General features: G+C 46.7%; 1 protein-coding gene across 3 annotated transcripts in view; it reads left to right on the top strand.

The window, feature by feature from the left end:
• The window catches only part of BTAF1 (B-TFIID TATA-box binding protein associated factor 1), a 321,948-nt gene that overhangs the window by 213,438 nt on the left and 83,102 nt on the right, over positions 1 to 25,408 (top strand). Inside the window, exons 24-27 of one of the 3 annotated variants that reach the window (XM_078786827.1) lie at positions 5,000 to 5,201; positions 14,241 to 14,389; positions 16,479 to 16,631; positions 25,360 to 25,408. The exon at positions 25,360 to 25,408 is cut by the window's right edge and continues 73 nt beyond it. In XM_078786827.1, the coding sequence (XP_078642953.1) occupies positions 5,000 to 5,201; positions 14,241 to 14,389; positions 16,479 to 16,631; positions 25,360 to 25,408 (553 nt within the window). The remainder of the gene's footprint in view (positions 1 to 4,999; positions 5,202 to 14,240; positions 14,390 to 16,478; positions 16,632 to 25,359) is intronic. The other 2 variants (XM_078786828.1, XM_078786829.1) reach the window with 2 other exon arrangements.

Here is a 25,408-nt window from a genome sequence, read left to right as displayed (position 1 = left end):
TCAAACAACACCTCACTGTGCCTCACTCGATCACCATCAAACCTTTTGTCCTCCTCACCCTTCCCTTTCTCCCAGCTCTTCTGAAATCTGTGACACACTATCAACAGCTCTCCCTACCTCCTTCTCCACTTCCACATCTTACCCTACCCCTCCCCTCCCCTGTCCTGTATCCGATGCTCCCCCTTCCTCTTCATTAATGGTATGGACCTCAAACATCCAGGGCCTTCACTCAGACTTGACTGATCTCTCCATACAGGTTGCTTCTGACAAACCAGACTTGATCTGCGTAACAGAAACTTTCCTCCTTCATGATGTCTCTGATTCCTTAATATCTCTCCCTGGTTACTGCCTCACTCTAGCAGGATAACCCCCGCTCTAGCAGGGCAAATGGCCTTTAAAATGCATGTTGTTGTTGTTGTTGTTGGTTACTGCCTCCTCCGGTATGATATACCTGAGCATCATCCTGGAGGTGGGGTTGCTATCTTTATCAAAAACTCTCTTCCTCACTCTCCCTGCACTGCCCTCTCTCCAGCTCACCACCAAGAGTACCCCTGGCTACGGCTTCCCCTTCGCTCCCACCTTTTGTTCATATGTGTGTTGTACCGTCTACCAAAGTGATGACTCGATCTACGTCTCGCTCTCTGATAACATGGACCAACGTTTATCTACTCATCCCAACTCTCTCTTCCTCATATGTGGTGATTTCAATTGTCACCATGCCAGTTGGCTGGGTGTGGGTACCTCTCATCAGCCATGGATCCTCAGCAAAGGACTTCTGCGACTCATTGGGACTGACACAATCTGTCAATTTCCCGACTCGGATCTCGGTCAACGGAGCATCTTCTCTTCTGGACTTAGTTATGACTAACTTCCCTGAAAATGTCTGCTGCTCTTCTTCTGCTCCAATCGGCTCATCTGATCATGTGCTTGTTAAAGTGGACATCTCTCTGCCCATTCTCAGAGAGCCACCTCAGCGTCGACGGGTCTGGCATTTCACTCAGGCCGACTGGCAGGGTCTTCAAGCAGCCATCAATAATCTGGACTGGTCTCCCATCTCTACCGCCTCTGACATCAACTCTTCCTGGGAATTCTTCCAAAGCAAACTGCTCTCTCTCATGCACAGATTTATCCCATCTCATCTTCAGTTGTCATTCCCTTCCTCCCGCCCGTGGTACACGGAATCTTGTGATGAGGCAGTTGCTCTGAAAACAACTTGCCTTCGCCTCCTGGAAGACAAATCAACGGAAGGAAATCTCATTTCCTTTCACAAAGCCTGGACAAGGGTGTGTCCACCCTCAGGAGAGCCAGGAAACAATATCTCTCCACTCTCAAGACTGAACTCTTGAACCTGTCTCCCTCTTTCAAATCCTGATGGTGCCTGGTCAAATCTGTTTCTGGTGTTTGTTCCCCTTCCGTCCCCTCCCTTACCTCAAACGGCTACACAGCTGACTCCGCACGTGAAAAATCTGAATGCCTCACCTCTGTGTTTGCCTCAAAATCTTGTGTCCCAAACCCGTCCCTCTCTGTACCCACCGTACCCAGTCGTACCCAGTCATACCCAGTCGTACCCAGTCGCTCCTGGACTCTGTCCTTCTCTCCTGACAAGGTGGAGAAGTTTCTGTCAATCCTCGACTCTGATTCTGCAATCGGGCCAGACGGCATCAGCCCACGGTTCCTAAAATCCTGCTCTGCCGCTCTTTCACACCCTCTCTCTGTTCTCTTCACCCTCTCTTTTGCTCAAGGTCATCTGCCATCTGCTTGGAAATCAGCCAACATTACCGCTTTACACAAAAAAGGTGCAAAAACAGATCCTTGCAGCTACAGACCAATCCGCCTGCTCCTCATTATCAGCAAAGTCATGGAATCCATCATTGCTTTCGATATCAAATCCTTCATCTTCTCAAATGGCTCAATCTCGGAACATCAATTTGGTTTCAGACCAGGTCACTCTACTCTGGACATGCTACATCTGCTGTCTCAACAATGGATGGAGGTCTTCAATGTCAAACAGGAAATTAGAGCTGTCTCCCATGACATATCACGTGCCTTCGATACGGTCTGGCACCCCGCTCTGCTCACCAAACTCTCCTCCGATGGTATCCTTGGAAATCTCCACTCATGGCTTGCGGACTTCCTCTCTGGTCAGAGTCAACGTGTGGCCCTGAATGGATTTCTCTCATCTCCCCTTCCTATTCAGGCTGGAGTTCCCCAAGGCAGTGTTCTGGGCCCTGTGCTTTTTCTTGTCTTCATCCATGATCTCTCCGACTATCTGGAAAATCCTCCGGAAAGATTTCTGATGATTGCTCTTTGCTGATGACTGCACTCTGCCGCTCCATTCCTCATCCTTCAGATCGGCAGTCTGCAGCCTCCTCACTCTCTGCAGACCTGGACAAAATCACAGAATGGTCAAACAAGTGGAACATGTCTTTCAATCCTGACAAATCTCACACTCTCACTATGTCTCTCTGAAAAGACCGACTGGACAACCTTCCCATCTACTTTCTCAACAATCCTCTTCAAGAAGTTCTGTCACTCAATCTTTTGGGTCTCACTGTCTGCCATGATCTTTCCAGGGAAAACTACATTTCCAAGCTGGCCTCCAAAGCCAGTCACTGACTGGGCATCCTCCGTCGTGCGCAGTCCTTCCTTGGCACACCTGAGCTCCTCAACACATACGAGGCTTTCTTCTGCATTGCAATGAATACTGTTCCCCCCCTCTGGGCCGGTGCTCCTGCCTCACACCTAGCTCAGCTTCACGCTGTTGAAACCAAAGCTTTCAGAATCATTGGAATCTCTCGCGATGAAGCTGAATTGAGGGCCTTTCACTCACTCACCGCAGGCAGGTAGGTGGTCTTTCTGTCTTCCACCGACTCCTATCCAGCCTAGCTCCCCCAGCTCTATCTGTGCCCTGTCCCCCAATTATTTATTCAGGTCGCACAAGATCTGCCAGCAACCTTCTTCTGATGAAATTGCCAAAATCAAGACTCTCTGCTCACCTTCACTCTTTCATTCCTCTTTTCTCCCACCTCTGGAACAAACTCCCTCACTCTCTTTAATCCCACTCCTCCCTCTATGTCTTTAAAACAGCTGTTCACCACCATCACTTATCTTCCCCCATCCAAAACCTTGATCTTTTTTACCCCCGTTAATTCACCCCAGATCCACTTTTTTGAAATACCGACTTCTTTCCTGGAAGTCCTAGTTGTGTCCATGTGTTTTATACCTCCCCCCCTCCCCCCCCCCTTCCCATGCCTCCTCCACCCAAGCCCTCTTCCTCCCACAGATCTTACGATGTCCCTGTTCTCTGCTCTTGTGCTTGTATGCTTTCCTATCTCTCCCCATCTTGTCTCCCGCTCCCTTTATTTTATATTGTATGTTTTGTATGGCCGTTTTCTTTTTTTCGTGATTAACTGTTAGCTCTTACACGAGCCTGATATTGTATACAAAAAAAAAAAAAAAGTCAAATCAGTTGTATCAGCAGAAAATATCCTCCAATAAGAGATGGCAGAAAATGTGTTGTACGCTTGGAACACGATTGCCTATGGGGTCCGCCTGTAGGTCGGGTACTCTATGAGTAATAATAATATAGTAAATATGACCATAACACTTTAATCCCAATGTTGTGAATACAACTGGATTGAAGCTGTGTGTGGTTCATGATTCAATGATGAGATGTGTATTGTGTACGGTACTAAAATCCGCTGAAGTGAGGAATTCGCCTCGGTTTTTTGATAGCATGTTATTAACCCAATCCTTGTGGGGTATATACATTACAGTAGATCTTCCTTCAGTTCTGTAAGTAAAACTTCTCATGGATGTCGAGATTCCTTCAGATTTCTTTTTTTTAATGTTATAAACAGCATTAGCGACTGTTTAAAAAGCTAATCATGTGTGTTTGTGGTTTATAATATATTGCAAACCCGGCTATGCCGTTGTTAGACTTTTGGTCTTGTTTTTTTTGTTAATGGCATCTAATTTGCATACTAATAGGGTAAATTGAAGTCGGATTGTAAATTTAATTGTTTGATGAGAATTGTAGACCCTGAAAATGTGGGTACAGACACTTTTTCTGTGAAGTTTTGTGTAGAACTTACCGAGATACAAGCTAGATTAGTAATTTATGTATTGCTAGCAGATAATTTGCATATTAATGGGTTTTGTAAAAAAATACCCAAGGGTAACCTTCCAGGGTGGCACCCGTGGAATGTTCATCTGGGGTTGGGAATGGGGTCCAAAGGTCATGAAACAGCAAGAAAACTTTGTGCGGATGCTAATGCACACTTCACCCAAGAATAGTTGTCTGACTGCCGGACTATTGTTATATGTTCTGCATGTTAGCTTTTATATGACCCTCGACAACATGTAAAGGAAACAACAACAACAAACAACAACATGCATTTTAAGGCCATTTCCCCAGCTAGCGCGGGGGTTAGCCTTGCAGCCCCATGACAATCTTCCCCAATTTGCCCTATTTTCTGCATCTCCCCTTGTTAACCCCCTTGCCTGCATTTCTTCTTCCACCACCTTTTTCCAAGTATTTCTCAGTCTTCCCAGTCCTCTACTTCCTTCTACATTCATTTCCATCACTCTTCTCAACCAGTCACTTTCACCCTTCCTCAACACATGACCAAACCATCTCAACCTGTTCCTCTTCACAGCATCCATCACAGGCTCTATTCCCATCATCTTTCGCAATTAATCATTTGTCTTCCTCTCTCTCAACGATACTCCGCACATCCACCGAACCATTCGCATTTCCACCCAAATGGCGTCATTGATGATTCTGTGTGTACTGTGTGGTTTTGTCCAAATATTGTGGACACTATTTTATATGCATTTACTCTGCTTCTGTGACCGCCTAAACTGCCATTAGCTAATTGACGGTAGCTGGGTACTGGACGTTGTTCAGTGATCGATTATGTTTCGGAGATTGTCAGATGCAATTTTTCCCAGTGATGTAACATTTTTCTCTCTTTGCTGTGTTTGCTTTCATTTGCAGCTTTTGGATTTGTTACCACGGCTCTGTGCGGGGTTGCAGCACCCTTTCACAGCTGTGCGTCACATGGTAGCTCGTGTGCTGGCGCTCCTGTGCCGTCTTGACACTTCAAATGCTGTTGGCACCTTATTGGAGAAAGTGTTGCCCTGGCTTGGGGCCAGTCATGATGACAGCAAGAGGGAGGGTGCCATCGAGTCCTTGGCTTGTATCCTCATTCTCATCCACTAACTCTTAACCAATTGCAGGAGGCGTCACCACATGGCCGGATGCGGGTGTGGGAGGGTTGCGAACGGGGAGGAAGAGGATAGATGAGGGGAGTGGGGAGGGAGGCCCTCTGCAGCAATCAGCGCCAATATGGTCTGTTATAGGAAGAAATAAAAACCACTCGCCTTGTAATATTGCCCAGACGAGGTTTACTTATGCTGCACGGAAACCTGTATCATTATTTTGGCAGTCGTGTAAGTAAACTTCTGTACGATAGTATTGATCGAAAGATTTCTTTCCGAGAACATCACTCGGTAAGGCGCATACCTCCACCAGGCTGAACAGGTTATGTTTTCTGTCCCAATGAAAGGCCGGATCTGCATCCAGACCTCAATCAAAATCTAATCAGATTGTTCTTGTCACCTACCCAACTCGTCCACCAAGTTTCACCCAAATCTGTCCGAAACTTTTTGACATATCTTGCTCACAAACAGACAAATAGGGATGAAAACATAACATCGATTGGCCGAGGTTACAATTTGCTTTGCTGGAGGTTCATATTATGCATTGGCCAATGAGTTTTAAAACTTCCATTCAAATACTGGATAATGTTAAATAAATAAGATCAGAAATGTGAATGAATAAGATTAGATAGAACCGTGTTGGTCCCGTATTCCCATGTGAATGAATAATATTAGACATAGCCGTATCGGTCCCATATTCCCATGTGAATGAATAAAATTAGAGAGAGCCGTGTCAATCCAGTATTCCCATGTGAATAAATAATATTAGATAGAGCCATGTCAGTCCAGTATTCCCATGTGAATAAATAATATTAGATAGAGCCATGTCAATCCAGTATTCCCATGTGAATAAATAATATTAGATAGAGCCATGTCAGTCCAGTATTCCCATGTGAATAAATAATATTAGATATTGCCATGTCAGTCCAGTATTCCCATGTGAATAAATAATATTAGATAGAGCCATGTCAGTCCAGTATTCCCATGTGAATAAATAATATTAGATAGAGCCATGTCAGTCCAGTATTCCCATGTGAATACATAATATTAGTCTCTTATAAATGGCCTTAAATAAATAAATGGCCTTAAAACGATCATTCATTCATTTCATATTCTTATAACTTTTTACAGTAATTTATAAAAAAAAGTTTTTTTTAAATAATTGCCGAGTTTTGGAAATTGTCCAGTTTATCTCCCTTTGGAAATTGCGTAGTTTATCTCCCTTTGGAAATTAGGTAGTTTATCTTCCTTTGGAAATTGCCGAGTTTATCTCCATTTGGAAATTGCCGAGTTTATCTCCCTTTGGAAATTGCCGAGTTTATCTCCCTTTGGAAATTGCGTAGTTTATCTCCCTTTGGAAATTGCGTAGTTTATTTCCCTTTGGAAATTGCATAGTTTATCTCCCTTTGGAAATTGTGTAGTTTATCTCCCTTTGGAAATTGCGTAGTTTATCTCCCTTTGGAAATTGCGTAGTTTATCTCCCTTTGGAAATTGCGTAGTTTATCTCCCTTTGGAAATTTCCTGGTTTATCTCCCTTGGGAAATTGCCGGGTTTATCTCCTTTTGGAAATTGCCGAGTTTATCTCCCTTTGGAAATTGCGTCGTTTATCTCCCTTTGGAAATTGCGTAGTTTATCTCCCTTTGGAAATTGCGTAGTTTATCTCCCTTTGTAAATTGCGTAGTTTATCTCCCTTTGGAAATTGCGTAGTTTATCTCCCTTTGGAAATTTCCTGGTTTATCTCCCTTGGGAAATTGCCGGGTTTATCTCCTTTTGGAAATTACCGAGTTTATCTCCCTTTGGAAATTGCGTAGTTTATCTCCCTTTGGAAATTGCGTAGTTTATCTCCCTTTGGAAATTGCATAGTTTATCTCCCTTTGTAAATTGCGTAGTTTATCTCCCTTTGGAAATTGCGTAGTTTGTCTCCCTTTGGAAATTGCGTAGTTTATCTCCCTTTGGAAATTGCGTAGTTTATCTCCCTTTGGAAATTGTGTAGTTTATCTCCCTTTGGAAATTGCGTGGTTTATCTCCCTTTGGAAATTGCATAGTTTATCTCCCTTTGGAAATTGCGTCGTTTATCTCCCTTTGGAAATTGCGTAGTTTATCTCCCTTTGGAAATTGCGTAGTTTTTCTCCCTTTGGAAATTGCGAAGTTTATCTCCCTTTGGAAATTGCGTAGTTTATCTCCCTTTGGAAATTGCGTAGTTGTTTTTTTTTTGTTTGTTTGTTTTTTTGGTATACAAGATCGAGGCTCGTGAAAGAGCGAACATTAATCACACAGAAAGACAAACCGACACATAAAACATATAACATCGGGAGCGGTAGACAAGATGGGGAGAGAGGGGGAAGGACACAAACACAACATTTGAGAGCAGGGACCGAAAGACATGGAGACATCGAGAGATCTGAGAGAGGGCGAGGGCTTTGGGGGGGGGGGGGGCATGGGAAGGGGGAGTGGGTGGGAGAGGTATAAAACATATGGACACTGCCAGGACTTCCAGGAAAGAAGTTGGAATTTCAAACAAGGTGGATCTGGGGTGAATTAGTGGGGGTAGAAAAGATCAAGGTTTTGGATGGGGGAAGATAAGAGATGGTGGTGAACAGCTGTTTTAAAGACCTGGAGGGAGGAGTGGGATTGAAGGGAGTGAGGGAGTTTGTTCCAGAGGCAGGAGAAAAGAGGAATGAAAGAGTGAAGGTGAGCAGAGAGCCGTGATTTCGGCAGTTTAACCATCAGAGGGTTGCTGGCAGATCTTGTGCGACCTGTAGGAATATTTGGGGGACAGAGCACAGAGAGAGCTGGGGGGGGGGGGGGGGCAAGGCCGGAGAGGAGTCGGTAGAAGATGGAAAGACCACCAACCTGCCTGCGTTGAGTGAGTGAAAGGCCCTCAGAGATAGCTTCATCGCGGGAGATTCCAATAATTCTGAAAGCTTTGGTTTCAACAGCGTGAAGCCGAGCTCGGTGTGAGGCAGGAGCACCGGCCCAAAGGGGAGAACAGTATTCCATTGAGCTGCGGATGAAAGCCTTGTATGTGGTGAGGAGCTCAGGTGTGCCGAGGAAGGACTTTGCACGACGGAGGATGCCCATTCGGCGACTGGCTGTGGAGGCCAGCTTGGAAATGTGGTTTTCCCAAGAAAGATCATGGCAGATAGTGAGACCCAAAAGCTTGAGCGACAGAACTTCTTGGAGAGGATTGTTGAGAAAGTAGATGGGAGGGTTGTCCAGTCGATCTTTTCGGAGAGACATAGTAAGAGTGTGAGATTTGTCAGGATTGAAAGACATGTTCCACTTGTTTGACCAGTCTGTGATTTTGTCCAAGTCTTCAGAGAGTGAGGAGGCTGCAGACTGCTGATCTGAGGGAAGAGGAATGGAGCGGCAGAGAGTGGGGTCATCAGCAAAGAGATAGAGAGGATTTTCAAGAGAGTCAGAGATATCATTGATGAAGACCAGAAAAAGCACAGGGCCCAGAACACTGCCTTGGGGAACTCCAGCCTGAACAGGAAGAGGAGATGAGAGAAACCCATTCAGGGCCACACGTTGACGACGACTAGAGAGGAAGTCCGCCAGCCATGCGTGGAGATTTCCATGGATACCAAAGGAGGAGAGTTTGGTGAGCAGAGCGGGGTGCCAGACCGTATCGAAGGCATGTGATATGTCGAGGGAGACAGCTCCAATTTCCTGTTTGGCATTGAGGACCTCCATCCATTGTTGAGACAGCAGAAGCAGCATGTCCAGAGTAGAGTGACCTGGTCTGAAACGAAATTGATGATCAGAGATCAAGCCATTGGAGAAGAGGAAAGATTTCATATCCGAAGCAATGATGGATTCCATGACTTTGCTGATAATTGGGAGAAGGCTGATTGGTCTGTAGTTGCTAGGATCTGTTTTTGCACCTTTTTGTGCAAAGCGGTGATGTTGGCTGATTTCCAAGCAGGTGGCAGTTGACCTTGAGCAAAAGAGAGGGTGAAGAGAACAGAGAGAGGGTGAGATAGAGCGGCAGAGCAGGATTTTAGGACCCGTGGGCTGATGCCGTTGGGTCCAGTTGCAGAATCAGAGTCGAGGGTTGACAGAAACTTTTCCACCTTGTCAAGAGGAAAGGACACGGAGTCCAGGAGCAGCTGGGTACGACTGGGTATGGTGGGTACAGAGAGGGATGGGTTTGGCACACAAGATTTAGAGGCAAACACAGAGTTGAGGCGTTCAGCTTTTTCACGTGCGGAGTCAGCTGTGTAGCCGTTTGAGGTAAGGGAGGGGATGGAGGGGGAACAAACACCAGAAACGGATTTGACCAGATGCCACCAGGATTTGCAAGAGGGAGACAGATAAGAGAGGTCGGTCTTGAGAACGGAGAGATATTGTTTCCTGGCTCTCCTGAGGGTGGACACACACTTGTTTCGGGCTTTGTGAAAGGAAATGAGATTTCCTTCCGTTGGATTTGCTTTCCAGGAGACGAAGGCAAGTTGTTTCTGGGCAACAGCCTCACCACAAGATTCCGTGTACCATGGACGGGAGGAAGGGTATGACGACTGAAGACGAGATGGGATAAATCTGTGCATGAGAGAGAGCAATTTACTTTGGAAGAATTCCCAGGATGAGTTGATGTCAGAGGTGGTAGAGATGGGAGACCAGTCGAGATGATTGATGGCTGCTTGAAGACCATGCATAGTTTATCTCCCTTTGGGAATTGCGTAGTTTATCTCCCTTTGGGAATTGCGTAGTTTATCTCCCTTTGGAAATTATCTAGTTGATCTCCTTTGGGAAATTGCCTAGTTTATCTCCTTTTGGAAATCACCTCGTTTATGTCCCTTTGGAAATTGCCTAGTTTATCTCCATTTGGAAATCACCTCGTTTGTCCCTTTGGAAATTGCTGAGTTTATCTCAATTGGGCAATTGCCGAGTTCATCTCCATTGGGAAATTGCCTAGTTTATCTCCACTGGGAAATTGCCTAGTTTGTTTATCTCCATTGGGAAATTGCCTAGTTTATCCCCATTTGGGAATTGCGTAGTTTGTCTCCCTTTGGAAATTGCTGAGTTTATGTCCCTTTGGAAATTGCGTTGTTTATCTCCCTTTGGAAATTGCGTAGTTATCTCCCTTTGTAAATTGTGTAGTTTATCTCCCTTTGGAAATTTACGAGTTTATCTCCCTTGGGAAATTGCCAGGTTTATCTCCTTTTGGAAATTGCCGTGTTTATCTCCCTTTGGAAATTGCCGAGTTTATCCCCTTTGGAAATTGCCGAGTTTATCCCCTTTGGAAATTGCCGAGTTTATCCCCTTTGGAAATTGCCGAGTTTATCCCCTTTGGAAATTGCCGAGTTTATCCCCTTTGGAAATTGCCGAGTTTATCCCCTTTGGAAATTGCCGAGTTTATCCCCTTTGGAAATTGCGTGGTTTCTCTCCATTAGGAAATTGTGTGGTTTATGTCCCTTTGGAAATTACCGAGTTGATCTCCATTGGGAAATTGCCTCGTTTATCCATTGGGAAATTGCCTCATTTATGTCCCTTTGGTAATTGCCAAGTTTATCTTCCTTTGGAAATTGCCTCATTTATCTTCCTTTGGAAATTGCCTCATTTATTTCCCTTTGGAAATTGGCTAGTTGATCTCCATTGGGAAATTGCCTAGTTTATCCATTTGGAAATCGCCAAGTTTATCTCCTTTTGGAAATCACCTCCTTTATTTCCCTTTGGAAATTGCCTAGTTTATCTCCATTTGGAAATCACCTCATTTGTCCCTTTGGAAATTGCCGAGTTTGTCTCAATTGTGCAATTATTCAGGTATTCAGGATAGAGGGATTGGATAGAGGTATTCAGGATACAGGTATTCAGGATTGCAAAGCAGATAGCGAAAGAGAGGTGTGATGTGATGGGGGTGAGTTGCTTGAAGGATGAAGTGGGACAAATCGTTGTCGACCCAGATGGAATTAAAGGAAGATGGAAAAGATATATGGAAATGCTGTTGAATACAGAGAATGAATGGGATGGCAAAATAGAGAGTAACCCAGTTTTAGGACCGGCAGAGAAGATAACTGAGAAGGAAGTTGAGGAAGCGATAAAAGCAATGAAGGGTAGAAAAGCGGGAGGGCCGGCGGGAGTTGTGGGAGATATGTTGAAGGCAGCAGGAAGTTGGGGTGTGAAGAGAATGACAGAGATCTGTAATCTGGTGGTGAAAGAAGGCCGCATTCCAGTGGATTGGGAACTGAGTACCCTCGTCCCTCTATACAAGCGGAAAGGTGACCCTCTGGAGTGTGGCTCGTACCGAGCGATAAAGTTATTGGAGCATGGAATGAAGGTATTGGAAAGGGTGTTGGAGAGGAGGATAAGGAAGAAAGTGAAGATCGACGAAATGCAGTTTGGATTCATGCCAGGAAGAGGAACGACAGACGCGCTTTTCATTGTGAGGCAGTTGCAGGAGAAGTACATGGAGAAGAGGAAGAAGTTGTTTCTTGGGTTTGTTGATCTGGAGAAAGCATTCAATCGGGTTCCACGCAAAGTATTGACATGGGCATTGAGGAAGTTAGGAGTGGAGGAATGGTTGATCAGAGTAGTGATGGCAATGTACAAAAGAGCGCGCACAGCTGTAAGGACGGACGGGAACAGTGGTGAGTTTGAGGTGAAGGTGGGAGTGCATCAGGGGTCGGTACTAAGTCCACTACTATTTGTAGCTGTGATGGAGGTGCTGGCTCAGAACGTAAAGGAGGGTTTACCGTGGGAGTTGTTGTATGCAGATGATCTGGTGTTGATTGCAGAAAGTATGGATGGACTGAAGGAAAAGATGAACAAGTGGAAGGAATGCATGGAGACAAAAGGTCTGAAGGTGAATATCGGAAAGACGAAGGTGATGGCAAGTGGTAAAGCATGTGGTGAGGTGGAAAGAACTGGGAAGTGGCCCTGTGCTGTGTGTAGGAAGGGTGTCGGAGTGAACTCCATTCAGTGTACAATGTGCGCTGAGTGTGTTCATCAAAAATGTAGTGGTCTGAGAGGGTCATTAACCAGTGTGGCAGCTACATTCAAATGTAAGGTGTGCACAGAGGGAGCTGCAGATGGAGCAAATGTTGAGTTGGATCTTGGAGACGGCGTGAAGCTGGAAGGTGTGAAAACATTTTGCCCTCTCGGAGACATGCTGAATGGAGAAGGTGGATCAGACTCGGCAACGGTTGCTCGAGTGAGATGTGCATGGAAGAAGTTTCGGGAATTGAGTGGCGTGCTGATGATGAGGGGAGTGTCGTTGAAGCTGAAGGGAAAGGTGTATGCTGCATGTGTGAGAAGTGTTATGATTTATGGGAGTGAGACATGGGTAATGAACGTAGAGCAGCAACGAAGGTTGGAAAGGGTGGAAATGCGAATGGTTTGACGGATGTGTGGAGTATAGTTGAGAGAGAGGAAGACAAATGATGAATTGCGAAAGATGATGGGAATAGAGCCTGTGATTGATGCTGTGAAGAGGAACAGGTTGAGATGGTTTGGTCATGTGTTGAGGAAGGATGAAAGTGACTAGTTGAGAAGAGTGATGGAAATGAATGTAGAAGGAAGTAGAAGACCTGGAAGACCGAGAAAGACTTGGCTAAAGATGGTGGAAGAAGAAATGCGGGCAAGGGGGTTAACAAGGAGAGATGCAGAAAATAGGGCAAAATGGAGAAGATTGTCATGGGGACCGCAAGGCTACCCCCGCTCTAGCAGGGAAAATGGCCTTTAAAATGCATGTTGTTGTTGTATCTCAATTGGGCAATTGCCGAGTTCATCTCCATTGGGAAATTGCCTAGTTTATCTCCACTGGGAAATTGCCTAGTTTGTTTATCTCCATTGGGAAATTGCCTAGTTTATCCCCATTTGGAAATTGCTGAGTTTATCTCCCTTTGGAAATTGCCTAGTTTTCTCCATTTGGAGATTGCATGATTTATCTCCCTTTGGAAATCGCCGAGTTTATGTCCCTTTGTAAATTGCATGGTTTATCTCTATTTGGAAATTGCCTTGTTTATTATGTCCCTTTGGAAATTGCCGAGTTTATCGTCCTTTGGAAATTGCCTCCTTTATAAATAGCCATTGTGGTCAGCAGACGCTCAGCAGAGTACATCTGAGAGCATATAAAATCCAAAGCCTCCCTGTCCCTTGAGTGGGCCTCAGCTCCAATACCTTGATGGCTTCGTGCGCGTTGCGTTTAGGTGAGTATGCAACCTGTTCTCTTCGTTTTTGGACTCCCCCTTTCAAAAAATCTTGGATCTGCCCCTGGAGTAGTCGATGCAAATATATGCTTGCTCCATTGTGTACAGATTTGTCTTGACATTGTCGTGACAGTTTTGCAAAATCCTTTGACATTTTCAATTGAGAGGGTGTTTCGATGTTGCTGAGAAAATTTGGCGGTCCTAACAAATTTGTAAGTTTAATGAAGGATTTGCATCCTGAAATGATTACCAAGATTCTGGAAAGTGGAAGCTATTTGGATCCCTTTCTGGTAACACTTGACACAAAAGACTGTGTTCTTGCTCCGATTTTATTATTATTATTATTATTATTATTTTTGTGCTGTTTTCTCCGTTATTTTCCTGGAAGTTTTTCATGAATTCGATGAAGGTATCTATTTACAGTTTGGAATTGATGGAAAGCTTTTCAACATCCAAACATTGAAAGAGCATGCACTGAATGATGAACAACTTTAGACTCTTATGACTCAAGTTCTACATGAGGGATCTCTTATATGCTGATGATTGTGCTTTGGTTGCCCATTCTTCATGAAATTAAAGCTACTACTGATCGATTTGCTTTGATCTGTACAAATTTTGATCTCAAAATAAATATAAATATGACTAAGGCTATGTATGAACCTCCACCAAAAGTCAGGTGCATTGACCAAAAATGTACACAGTTGAAGAGCTTCGTGACAAGCTTCACTTTTATTCAACTCATTTATCTGTCATTGTCATACTATTGTGTGATAACCCCAAACAAGCTTTTATGATGGATTTATTGTGGTAATAAAATGGCCTGCATTCAGTTGTTTTTCAACTTGCACTCCTTGACCTGATAATTAGGTGTCATGGAACAACTGGAGATTGAGCTGGTCCCATATCTCCTGCTACTTGTTGTTCCAGTGTTGGGTCGGATGAGTGACCAGACAGAAAGTGTACGCCTGATGGCTACTCACTGCTTTGCCACCCTTATTCGTCTCATGCCACTCGAGGTATAACAAAAAGAACCTCGTTACCCCTCTCACTGCCATCTTGTGTTGTATCGACATTCACCTATCCACACCAAACAGATTTCACACCATCACTTAACTCTTCCAGTCTTCCTTCATACTATTACCCAACTCTCTCAACCTTTTTCTGTGCTCTGACAAGTCAAATGTCTTTGTAGCAGAGCAGTTAAGAGGAAGCATCGTTCATTTTTTCAGGAAAGCACCAAATTTGGCACAGATGTAGTATGGACCTATACAATTGTTTTCCTGAGGGGTGCCCAAAAATTCAGAACCCCTGGTGGCCGCCATATTGAATTTCAACATGACTGCCCTCTGTGACCTATTTCCCTCAATAACTTCTATACTATGAGTGGTCTTGGTCTTGTATTGTGGTCTTGGCAATAGCACACTACTTTACCTACCAGTCACACAGTGTGGAGGAACTCTGGATTGCCATTGGCACTGGTAAAAGCTACCGCTACCTTGCCATCCATAAAATTGCCACCGACCTTGGCCGCAGGAAGTCCGAGTCTTGGCCATTATTTCATGCCTTCACTGGCTGCGACACAGTGTCATTTTTTGCCCAAATTGGGAAAAAGACAGCCTGGAAGGCTTGGGAGGCATACCCCAGCATCACGCAGACCTTTCATGCTCTCGCTTATAGGCCATCTGTGGACGCTATTACTATGGAACTACAGAGCATAGAAAGATATGTTGCCATCCTCTATGACCGGACTACCGAGATAAAGACAGTGAATGACATGTGCCGACACTTGTTCATGAAGAAGGCAAGAACAATTGATCACATTCCCCCAACAGCAGACGCCTTCAAACAACACCTAAAACGTGCATGTTTTCAGGCTGGACACGTATGGAGTCAGGCACTTGTGCCCTTCCCAGAACTTCCATCACCAGCTGATTGGGGCTGGATGAAAACAGGGACTTCTTGGACCCCAATTTGGACAACAATACCACTGATACAGGAGGCATGTTCAGAGCTTACAAGCTGCCATTGTAAGTCGGCCTGTAAAGGCAACTGTAAATGCTCCAGGGCAAATCTGCCCTGCACATCACTGTGTGACTGCGATGGACAGTGCTTGTAGTACTACGCGTCTGTGCGAGAGCCTCCACCTTTCAAGTGCCCACAATATTTTAAGTTAAAACTGCAACTGTGTGTAACTTTGATTAATTAATACCATTCCATTGTTATCAGAGACCAATAAAACAATGTGTATCACTTGGAATTGAAATTTTACCTAAAATACTATGAGATTCAAGGAAAATGGAAACACCATGGCGGCCATCTTGAAATTAAAGATGATGGATGCCAATCTTTATGCAATTGATCCCATTGGATTCAGAGACCATGAAAACATGGGGTAAGACACTGGAACTGTGGTGTTATTGCTCATAGTATAGAAGTTATTGAGGGAAATAGGTCACAGAGGGCGGTCATGTTGAAATTCAATATGGCGGCCACAAGGGGTTCTGAATTTTTGGGCGCCCCTCAGGAAAACAATTGGAAAGGTCCATACTACATCTGTGCCAAATTTGGTGCTTTCCTGAAAAAATGAACGATACGCCCTATTTTTCGGTCTTAACTGCCTAAGTATTGTGCATTACCACCGAACCACACCAACTGTCTTGCACACTCTCCATACTCGCCGACCCTCTTGCACGCACTCCCCAGACCCCGACGACCATCTTGCACGCACTCCCCAGACCCTGCCGACCCTCTTGCGTGCACTCCCCTGACCCCGGCGACCCTCTTGCGCGCACTCCCCGGACCACGAGGACCCTCTTTAGCACATTCCCTGAACCCCACCGACCCTCTTGCACGCACTCCCCAGACCCCGACAACCATCTTGCACGCACTCCCCAGACCCTGCCGACCCTCTTGCGCGTACTCCCTGGACCCCGGCGACCCTCTTGTGCGCACTCCCCGGACCCCGACGACCCTCTTTAGCACATTCACTGAACCCCACCGACCCTCTTGCATGCACTAGATGATATTTGCCGACTCTCTTGCATGCATTCCCTCTTGCTCAAACCCACCACTCGTCTGTTGCCCAATTCATTTCATTCTTTCCAGGTGGGAATCCCAAACCCACCTGGCATGCCAGAAGCTTTGGTCAAGCAGAAAGAGCGAGAACGCAAGTTCCTGCAACAGTTGATGGATGGAAGTCAGCTTGAGCCTTACACTCTGCCAGTGCCTATCTACGCTCGACTTCGAACCTATCAGCAGGTATCACTCACAAATTATCTTTCAATTGCATAGTGTATCAACAGGTAATTACATTTAGACGGCGATGTAGTGTTGTGATGTCATGTGATCAAGTATGTGCATTTTTTGTCTCCATATGACCAATGTCTCCCTTCTCTGGAGCACGACCTTCAGCTAACTCTGTTGTGAGATTGCTGCTCCTGGTACCGAAGGTTGATGGAGGTTATGTTTTCACCCCTGTCTGTTCCTTGCAAAATCAAATAATTTTAAAGTATATTGGCTCACCCCATTGCCGTTCCATAAATTTGTTTGTAATTCACGATATAATAGACAGACGTCGCACTATGTGGACATATTTTCAACACGCTCTCGCTACAAGCCGGGAATTGGAGTCGACTTGGACTTGTTTATTGATCCGTTGTGCGGGGAGAGGGGAGTGTAGGCAAGTTCGACATCGATGATGTGCTCGGCCACCGACAGTGGCCATAAAAAAGAGCAGAGCATGATTTGGTTTGCTGGTCGAGGTGTTCAGTCCAAGGATACAAAATCTACAAACTCTTCCACATTGTCTTCAATTATGTTAAATGATCGTCCTGCACGCAGACTCATTTCATCGAATGAGATGATGCAAAGCTTGTCCTTCTCAGCCATGCATGCCATTTTGTCCCTGAGTGCCCGAAAGTGGCATGGTCGGACCTCCACATCCTGGTCGGACCCCCACATCCTGGTCGGACCCCCACATCCTGGTCGGACCCCCACATCCTGGTCGGACCTCCACATCCTGGTCGGGCCTCCACATCCTGGTCGGGCCTCCACATCCTGGTCGGGCCTCCACATCCTGGTCGGGCCTCCACATCCTGGTCGGGCCTCCACATCGTGGTCGGGCCTCCACATCCTGGTCGGGCCTCCACATCCTGGTCGGGCCTCCACATCCTGGTCGGGCCTCCACATCCTGGTCGGGCCTCCACATCCTGGTCGGGCCTCCACATCCTGGTCGGGCCTCCACATCCTGGTCGGGCCTCCACATCCTGGTCGGGCCTCCACATCCTGGTCGGGCCTCCACATCCTGGTCGGGCCTCCACATCCTGGTCGGGCCTCCACATCCTGGTCGGGCATCCACATCCTGGTCGGGCCTCCACATCCTGGTCGGGCCTCCACATCCTGGTCGGGCCTCCACATCCTGGTCGGGCCTCCACATCCTGGTCGGGCCTCCACATCCTGGTCGGGCCTCCACATCCTGGTCGGGCCTCCACATCCTGGTCGGGCCTCCACATCCTGGTCGGGCCTCCACATCCTGGTCGGGCCTCCACATCCTGGTCGGGCCTCCACATCCTGGTCGGGCCTCCACATCCTGGTCGGGCCTCCACATCCTGGTCGGGCCTCCACATCCTGGTCGGGCCTCCACATCCTGGTCGGGCCTCCACATCCTGGTCGGGCCTCCACATCCTGGTCGGGCCTCCACATCCTGGTCGGACCTCCACATCCTGGTCGGACCCTCCACATCATGGTCGGACCTCCACATCCTGGTCGGACCTCCACATCCTGGTCGGACCTCCACATCCTGGTCGGACCTCCACATGCTGGTCGGACCTCCACATGCTGGTCGGACCTCCACTTGCTGGTCGGACCTCCACATGCTGGTCGGACCTCCACATGCTGGTCGGACCTCCACATGCTGGTCGGACCTGTTTCTGTTACAGCCTATCAAATCTGTTTCTGGCGTTTGTTCCCCCTCCATCCCCTACAGCCTGGTGTTGGCTTAGTGGTTAGGGTGCCGGCTTGGGAACCTCGGATCCTGGCTTCGAATCCCGGTCGATCGCTGAATTAACGCCAGGGGGGTTGACTCAGCCTGTCATCCTTCCAAGGTCGGCAAATTGAGTACCAGTTCACTGGTAATTCCCTGTGTGTCGCAAGAGGTGACTAACAGGGTTGGTGGCAGGAACAGCATTCGGCCATAAAACATTGCTTCAAAAAGGGGACCACGGTGCCCGAAAAAGGCCAACCACTGCTCTGCGGGGAAAAATGGCCTCGAAAGGTGGTTCGTTCCCCCTCCATCCCCTCCCTTACCTCAAATGGTTACACAGCTGACTCCGCACATGAAAAAGTCGAATGCCTCAACTCTGTGTTTGCCTAAAAATATTGTCCCAAACCCGGCTCTCTCTGTACCCACCTTACCCAGTCGTACCCAGCTGCTCCTGGACTCTGTGTCCTTCTCTACTGTCAATGTGGAGAAGTTTCTGTCAAACCTCGACTCTGATTCTGCAATTGGACCAGAGGGCATCATCCCATGGGTCCTAAAATCCTGCCCTGCCGCTCTTTCTCACTCTCTCTCTGTTCTCTTCACCCTCTCTTTTGCGCAAGGTCATCTGCCATCAGCTTGGAAACAGCCATCATTACCGCTTTTCAAAAAGGTGCAAAAACAGATCCTTGCAACGACAGACCAATCAGCCTGCTCCCAATCATCAGCAAAGACATGGAATCCATAATCGCTTCGGATATCAAATCCTTCCTCTTCTCCAATGGATTGATCTCTGATCATCAATTTGGATTCAGACCAGGTCACTCCTCTGGGCATGCTGCTCCTGCTGTCTCAACAATGGATGGAGGTCCTCAATGCCAAACAGGAAATCAGAGCTGTCTCCCTTGACATATCTTGTGCCTTTGATACAGTTTGGCACCCCGCCCTGCTCACCAAACTCTCCTCTTATGGTACCTCATCCCTCAGATCAGCAGGCAGCAGCCTCCTCGCTCTGCAGACCTGAACAAAACCACAGACTGGTCAAACAAGTGGAACATGTCTTTCAGTCCTAACAAATCTCATACTCTTACTATGCATCTCCGAAAAGACCGACTGGGCAACTCTCCCTTCTACTTTCTGAACAATCCTCTCCAAGAAGTTCTGTCACTCAAGCTTTTGGGTCTCATTATCTGCCATGATCTTTCCTGGGAAAACCATATTTCCAAGCTGGCCTCCAAAGCCAGTCGCCGACTGGGCATCCTCCGTCATGCGAAGTCCTTCCTTGGCACACCTGAGCTCCTCCCCACATACAAGGCTTTCATCCACAGCTCAATGGAATACTGCTCTCCCCTGTGGGCTGGTGCTCCTGCCTCACACCTAGCTCGGCTTCACGCTGTTGAAACCAAAGCTTTCAGAATCATTGGAATCTCCCGCGATGAAGCTCATTGCGAGGGCCTTTCACTCGCTCACCTCAGGCAGGTAGGCGGTCCTCCTGTGTCCTCTACCGACTCCTTTCCGGCCTAGCTCCCCCAGCTCTATCTGTGCTCTGTCCCCCAAATATTCCTGCAGGTCGCACAAGATCTGCCAGAAACCCTCTTCTCGTGAAATTGCCAAAATCAAGACTCTCTGCTCACCTTCACTCTTTCATTCCTCTTTTCTCCCGCCTCTGGAACTAACTCCCACACTCCCTTCAATCCCACTCCTCCCTCCAGGTCTTTATGACAGCTGTTCACCACCATCTCTCATCCTCCCCCATCCAAAACCTTGATCTTTTCTACCCCCGTTAATTCACCCCAGATCCACTTTTTTTAAATACCAACTGCTTTCCTGGAAATCCTAGCAGTGTCCATGGGTTTTATACTACTCCCACCCCCCCCCCCCACCCTTCCCACGCCTCCTCCCCCCAAGCCCTCTCCCTCCCTCAGATCTCCCGATGTCCCTGCTTTCAAATGTTATGCTTGTGTGCTTCCCCCTCTCTCCCCATCTTGTCTTCCGCTCCCTTTATCATATGGGTTTTTTTTTTTTGTGATTAATGTTGGCCCTTTCACGAGCCTTGATCTTGTTTACAAAAAAAACAAAAAAGTGGTATCACCACTGATTGCTGTCTCGTGCGGGGTTTCTCAACCTTTTTTGCCTCCACGGCCCTCCTGTGTGCAATAAAATATTCCAGGGACCCCCAGGGCTAGGCCAAATAAGATACCCCTCCCCTATTTTTGCTACAGTGATAACAAAAGTGCTTGCTCTCAAAAAAAAAAAAAATTTCATTAAAAAGTGTTTGCTGTTGCTTGGACTACTCGACACTGCTCGATAGCTATTAATAATCCAACAACCAGAACTTAACTTTATAAACTTAACAGCTTTTGTTAGGTTTAGTTTACCGAGAGTGCGGTTAGCCTGCTTGTTAAACATGATGCACATAAATTGGTACATCAGAACAACAGTAAAATAGGACTGCATGTCCTGAAGCTCACCTGGATCAGGGGCAAGTCATGCAAACCCCTCCAGACCCTGATATTTTCATTTGTGCGCGGGGGGGAAAACGCACAAATGGCGCGGAGTCGCGCTCCTCTATGTCCAGAAGAAACACGACACGGACCCAGTCTACGGCCGACGTCGATCCTGTGCCTTGTAGTCCCGACTGTCCCGAACCGCTGTTTCTCACCAGCCCTTTCCAAAGAGCGCACACAAACCAAAGACCACACGCCGCCGAGCCAACCGCGTCCCAGACAACGGAGAGATAGCGAAGTGACCGTCCCTCATGCGCGACCCAGATCAATAGAGAGAGAGGAAGATGGCACAACCGCGTCTTTTCCCTTCACTCTCGAATGTTCCACGATGACGTCACACTCTGTCCAATCACCGAGCTCCACTCAACCATCCGATCGCGCCTCCACCAATCACGAAGGCCAGACGTGGCCGCCTCGTTACGAGTTGTCAGGGGCGGAGTCTAGTCGCTGTTTGGGAATGTTCGGATGACGTCGGCAGTCGTGAGGCGGGATTTACATGCTGATATGCAAATGCGCCAGGTTTGTCGGACCTGGCGGCGTGGTTAGCGAATGAGTCCATTTGTTATAGTTGTTGTTTGGCGGGTTTTTTAATTGTAATAAAGACTAAGGGAAGATCACAGGGGCAATTCCACACCGGGGGTTATCCTTAAGCCCTACCTAATTAGCAAAACTAAAACTCTCGTATGGAGACACATATACGATCTTATTCTATACAGAATCCCTACTTAGTTAGTCGGGACTCTGTATAGAATAAGATCGTATATGTGTCTCCCCGCTGATGGACCTCTGGTAGCTTGTAACTGTAGCTGTGTTTTTACCTGAGGAATAACTGCTGAAATCTATCTTTCTGGGTTCTTCCCAACATCTTTATTCCTTTCACATTTCTTTCTACTTTTTCATATTTCTCTCTATTCATTGTAATTCTTGCTTCTTCTTTTTCCTCTCTTTCTTTATCTATCTGTCTTGGGAGAGGTGAATTATTGCAGAATTTTTTCTGGAAGGTACCTGGTTGGGTTTGGGGATTGAGGAGTCGCAGCTGAAACCTGAATCCTATCCAGGTTCCTCCTGGTGACTCCATATTTGCTCTTTACTTCTTCTGGTTCCTCCTGATGACTCCATCTTTGCTCTCTACTTCTTCTGGTTCCTCATGATTACTCCAATGCACTATTTGGTTTTCCATTACATTACATTGAGGTGGGTTCTTCTTCCTTGTGACACTCGGAGCATGCTAATAATACGATTCTATCTCGGCCAAGGTATTTCATAGTTTACCCCCCACAAAATGAAACGATATCAAATGGCATTTCAAAACATAAAAAATAAAAGCTTTGCTCATAATCACTGTGGTCTTTTCTAATTGTAGCCTAATTCCAAGCTCTACTTAATATGAGGCCTGCTGCTGGTGACTAGCACTCTACTTGACGAGAGGCCTGCTGCTGGTGACTAGTACTCTACTTGACGAGAGGCCTGCTGCTGGTGACTAGCACTCTACTTGACGAGAGGCCTGCTGCTGGTGACTAGCACTCTACTTGACGAGAGGCCTGCTGCTGGTGACTAGCACTCTACTTGACGAGAGACCTGCTGCTGGTGACTAGCACTCTACTTGACAAGAGGCCTGCTGCTGGTGACTAGCAATAATACTGTCAATGCGTGGGGAGGTCTTTGATAAGCAGACACACATGTCATCTTTAATGTTCATCTTCACCTATATTTAGTGTTCAGTGCTGTCATGGCTAAAAATCCAGCCTCACACAGGTAGGTAACATTTTGCTACCTCGGAGACATGCTGAATGGAGAAGGTGGATCAGACTCGGCAACGGTTGCTAGAGTGAGATGTGCATGGAAGAAGTTTCGGGAACTGAGTGGCATGCTGATGAGGAGGGGGGTGTCATTGAAGCTGAAGGGAAAGGTGTATGTTGCATGTGTGAGAAGTGTTATGATTTATGGGAGTGAGACATGGGTCATGAACGTAGAGCAGCAACGAAGGTTGGAAAGGGTGGAAATGCGAATGGTTCGGTGGATGTGCGGAGTATCGTTGAGAGAGAGGAAGACAAATGATGAATTGCGAGAAATGATGGGAATAGAGCCTGTGATTGATGCTGTGAAGAGGAACAGGTTGAGATGGTTTGGTCATGTGTTGAGGAAGGATTAAAGTGACTGGTTGAGAAAAGTGACGGAAATGAATGTAGAAGGAAGTCGAGGACGGGGAAGACCGAGAAAGACTTGGCTAAAGATGGGGGAAGAAGAAATGCGGCAAGGGGGTTAACAAGGAGAGATGCAGAAAATAGGGCAAGATGGAGAAGATTGACATGGGGACCGCAAGGCTAACCCCCGCTCTAGCAGGGAAAACGGCCTTAAAATGCATGTTGTTGTTGTTGTTGTACACAGGTAGGTGCTGCTGAATGGTATTAACACCTTCATTGCTGTATCATGCTGTAAGGACGAATGATGGGAACAGTGGTGAGTTTGAGGTGAAGGTGGGAGTGCATCAGGGGTCGGTACTAAGTCCACTACTATTTGTCGCTGTGATGTAGGTGCTGGCTCAGAACGTAAAGGAGGGTTTACCGTGGGAGTTGTATGCAGATGATCTGGTGTTGATTGCGGAAAGTATGGATGGACTGAAGGAAAAGATGAACAAGTGGAAGGAATGGATGGAGACAAAAGGTCTGAAGGTGAATATCGGAAAGACGAAGGTGATGGCAAGTGGTAAAGCATGTGGTGAGGTGGAAAGAACTGCGAAGTGGCCCTGTGCTGTGTGCAGGAAGGGTTTCGGAGTGAACTCCATTCAATGTACAATGTGCGCTGAGTGGGTTCATCAAAAATGTAGTGGTCTGAGAGGGTCATTAACCAGTGTGGCAGCTACATTCAAGTGTAAGGTGTGCACAGACGGAGCTGCAGATGGAGGAAATGTTGAGTTGGATCTTGGAGACGGCGTGAAGCTGGAAGGTGTGAAAACATTTTGCTACCTCGGAGACATGCTGAATGGAGAAGGTGGATCAGACTCGGCAACGGTTGCTAGAGTGAGATGTGCATGAAAGAAGTTTCGGGAACTGAGTGGTGTGCTGATGAGGAGGGGAGTGTCGTTGAAGCTGAAGGGAAAGGTGTATGCTGCATGTGTGAGAAGTGTTATGATTTATGGGAGCGAGACATGGTTAATGAACGTAGAGCAGCAACGAAGGTTGGAAAGGGTGGAAATGCGAATGGTTCAATGGATGTGCGGAGTATCGTTGAGAGAAAGGAAGACAAATGATGAATTGTGAAAGATGATGGGAATAGAGCCTGTGATTGATGCGATGAAGAGGAACAGGTTGAGATGGTTTGGTCATGTGTTGAGGAAGGATGAAAGTGACTGGTTGAGAAGAGTGATGGAAATGAATGTAGAAGGAAGTAGAGGACGGGGAAGACCGAGAAAGACTTGGATAAAGATGGTGGAAGAAGAAATGTGGGCAAGGGGGTTAACAAGGGGAGATGCAGAAAATAGGGCAAGATGGAGAAGATTGTCATGGGGACCGCAAGGCTAACCTCCGCTCTAGCAGGGAAAATGGCCTTAAAATGCATGTTGTGTTGTGTTGTATTGCTGTATCATGCCATACCTGGAACACATCACCACACTAAACCCACAAACACGTATGATTACCTTTTGAAACAGTCGCTAATGCTGTTTAACACTAAATTGCAATAAATGTGGAGGAATCTGGACATTTTTGAAGAAATCTATGCTTATCACATCAACAAACGGAACAGAGCGAAGATCTACTGTAGTCTATATACCCTACAAGGATTAATATCACGACCCTTCCTGCTGCTAACGTGGCATTTTTGTGGCATTTTTCCAAGGCTGCTTCTTATAACAAAAGTAATAACTTGGTGTTGGCTTAGCGGTTAGGGTGCCGACTTGGGATCCCAGGATCCTGGGTTCGAATCCCGGTCGATCACTAAATTAATACGAGGGGGGTTGACTTAGCCTGTCATCCTTCCGAGGTCGGCAAATTGAGTACCAGCTTGCTGGGATGAATGATCACGGTGTGTACCCCGATTTAGAATAGGTACACCGTATCCCTGCTCATCGTAAGAGATGACTAAGGGTTGGCGTCAGGAAGGGCATCCGATCATAAAAACATTGCATCAAACAGGGAACCATGATTGTCATGGGGCCCGCAAGGCTAACCCCCGTTCTAGCGGGGAAAATGGCCTTAAAACGATAATTCATTCATTCATTCATTCATTCATTTGCCATTTTGCGGACCCCCTGGAGGCACTCCGCGGCCCCCTAAGGGTTATCGCCCCCCCCCCCCCCCGGTTGAGAAACCCAGGTCCAGCGTACGTATCTCCCATAAGCCCTTTTCCTTTTCCTCCGTTGTGCGTTGCACATTTGCTTGTTCTCTCCCATTCACCCATTGTTTTGTGAATGTTTCGGCCTTTTTTTGGAGATTTTTCATGAATGCAGTCTCTGTATAATGAGGATTGTTTCCAGTTCACCCTTGTGAAATGTTTTTCTTTTAAGGAGGGAGTAAGCTGGCTCGCTTTCCTGAACAAGTACAAGCTCCATGGTA

This window comes from Myxine glutinosa, chromosome 11 (assembly GCF_964187855.1).
Source record: "Myxine glutinosa chromosome 11, kmMyxGlut1.1, whole genome shotgun sequence".
Taxonomy (NCBI): domain Eukaryota; kingdom Metazoa; phylum Chordata; class Myxini; order Myxiniformes; family Myxinidae; genus Myxine; species Myxine glutinosa.
Note: the sequence above shows the minus strand (reverse complement) of the source record. Positions and strands in the feature narration are given on the sequence as shown.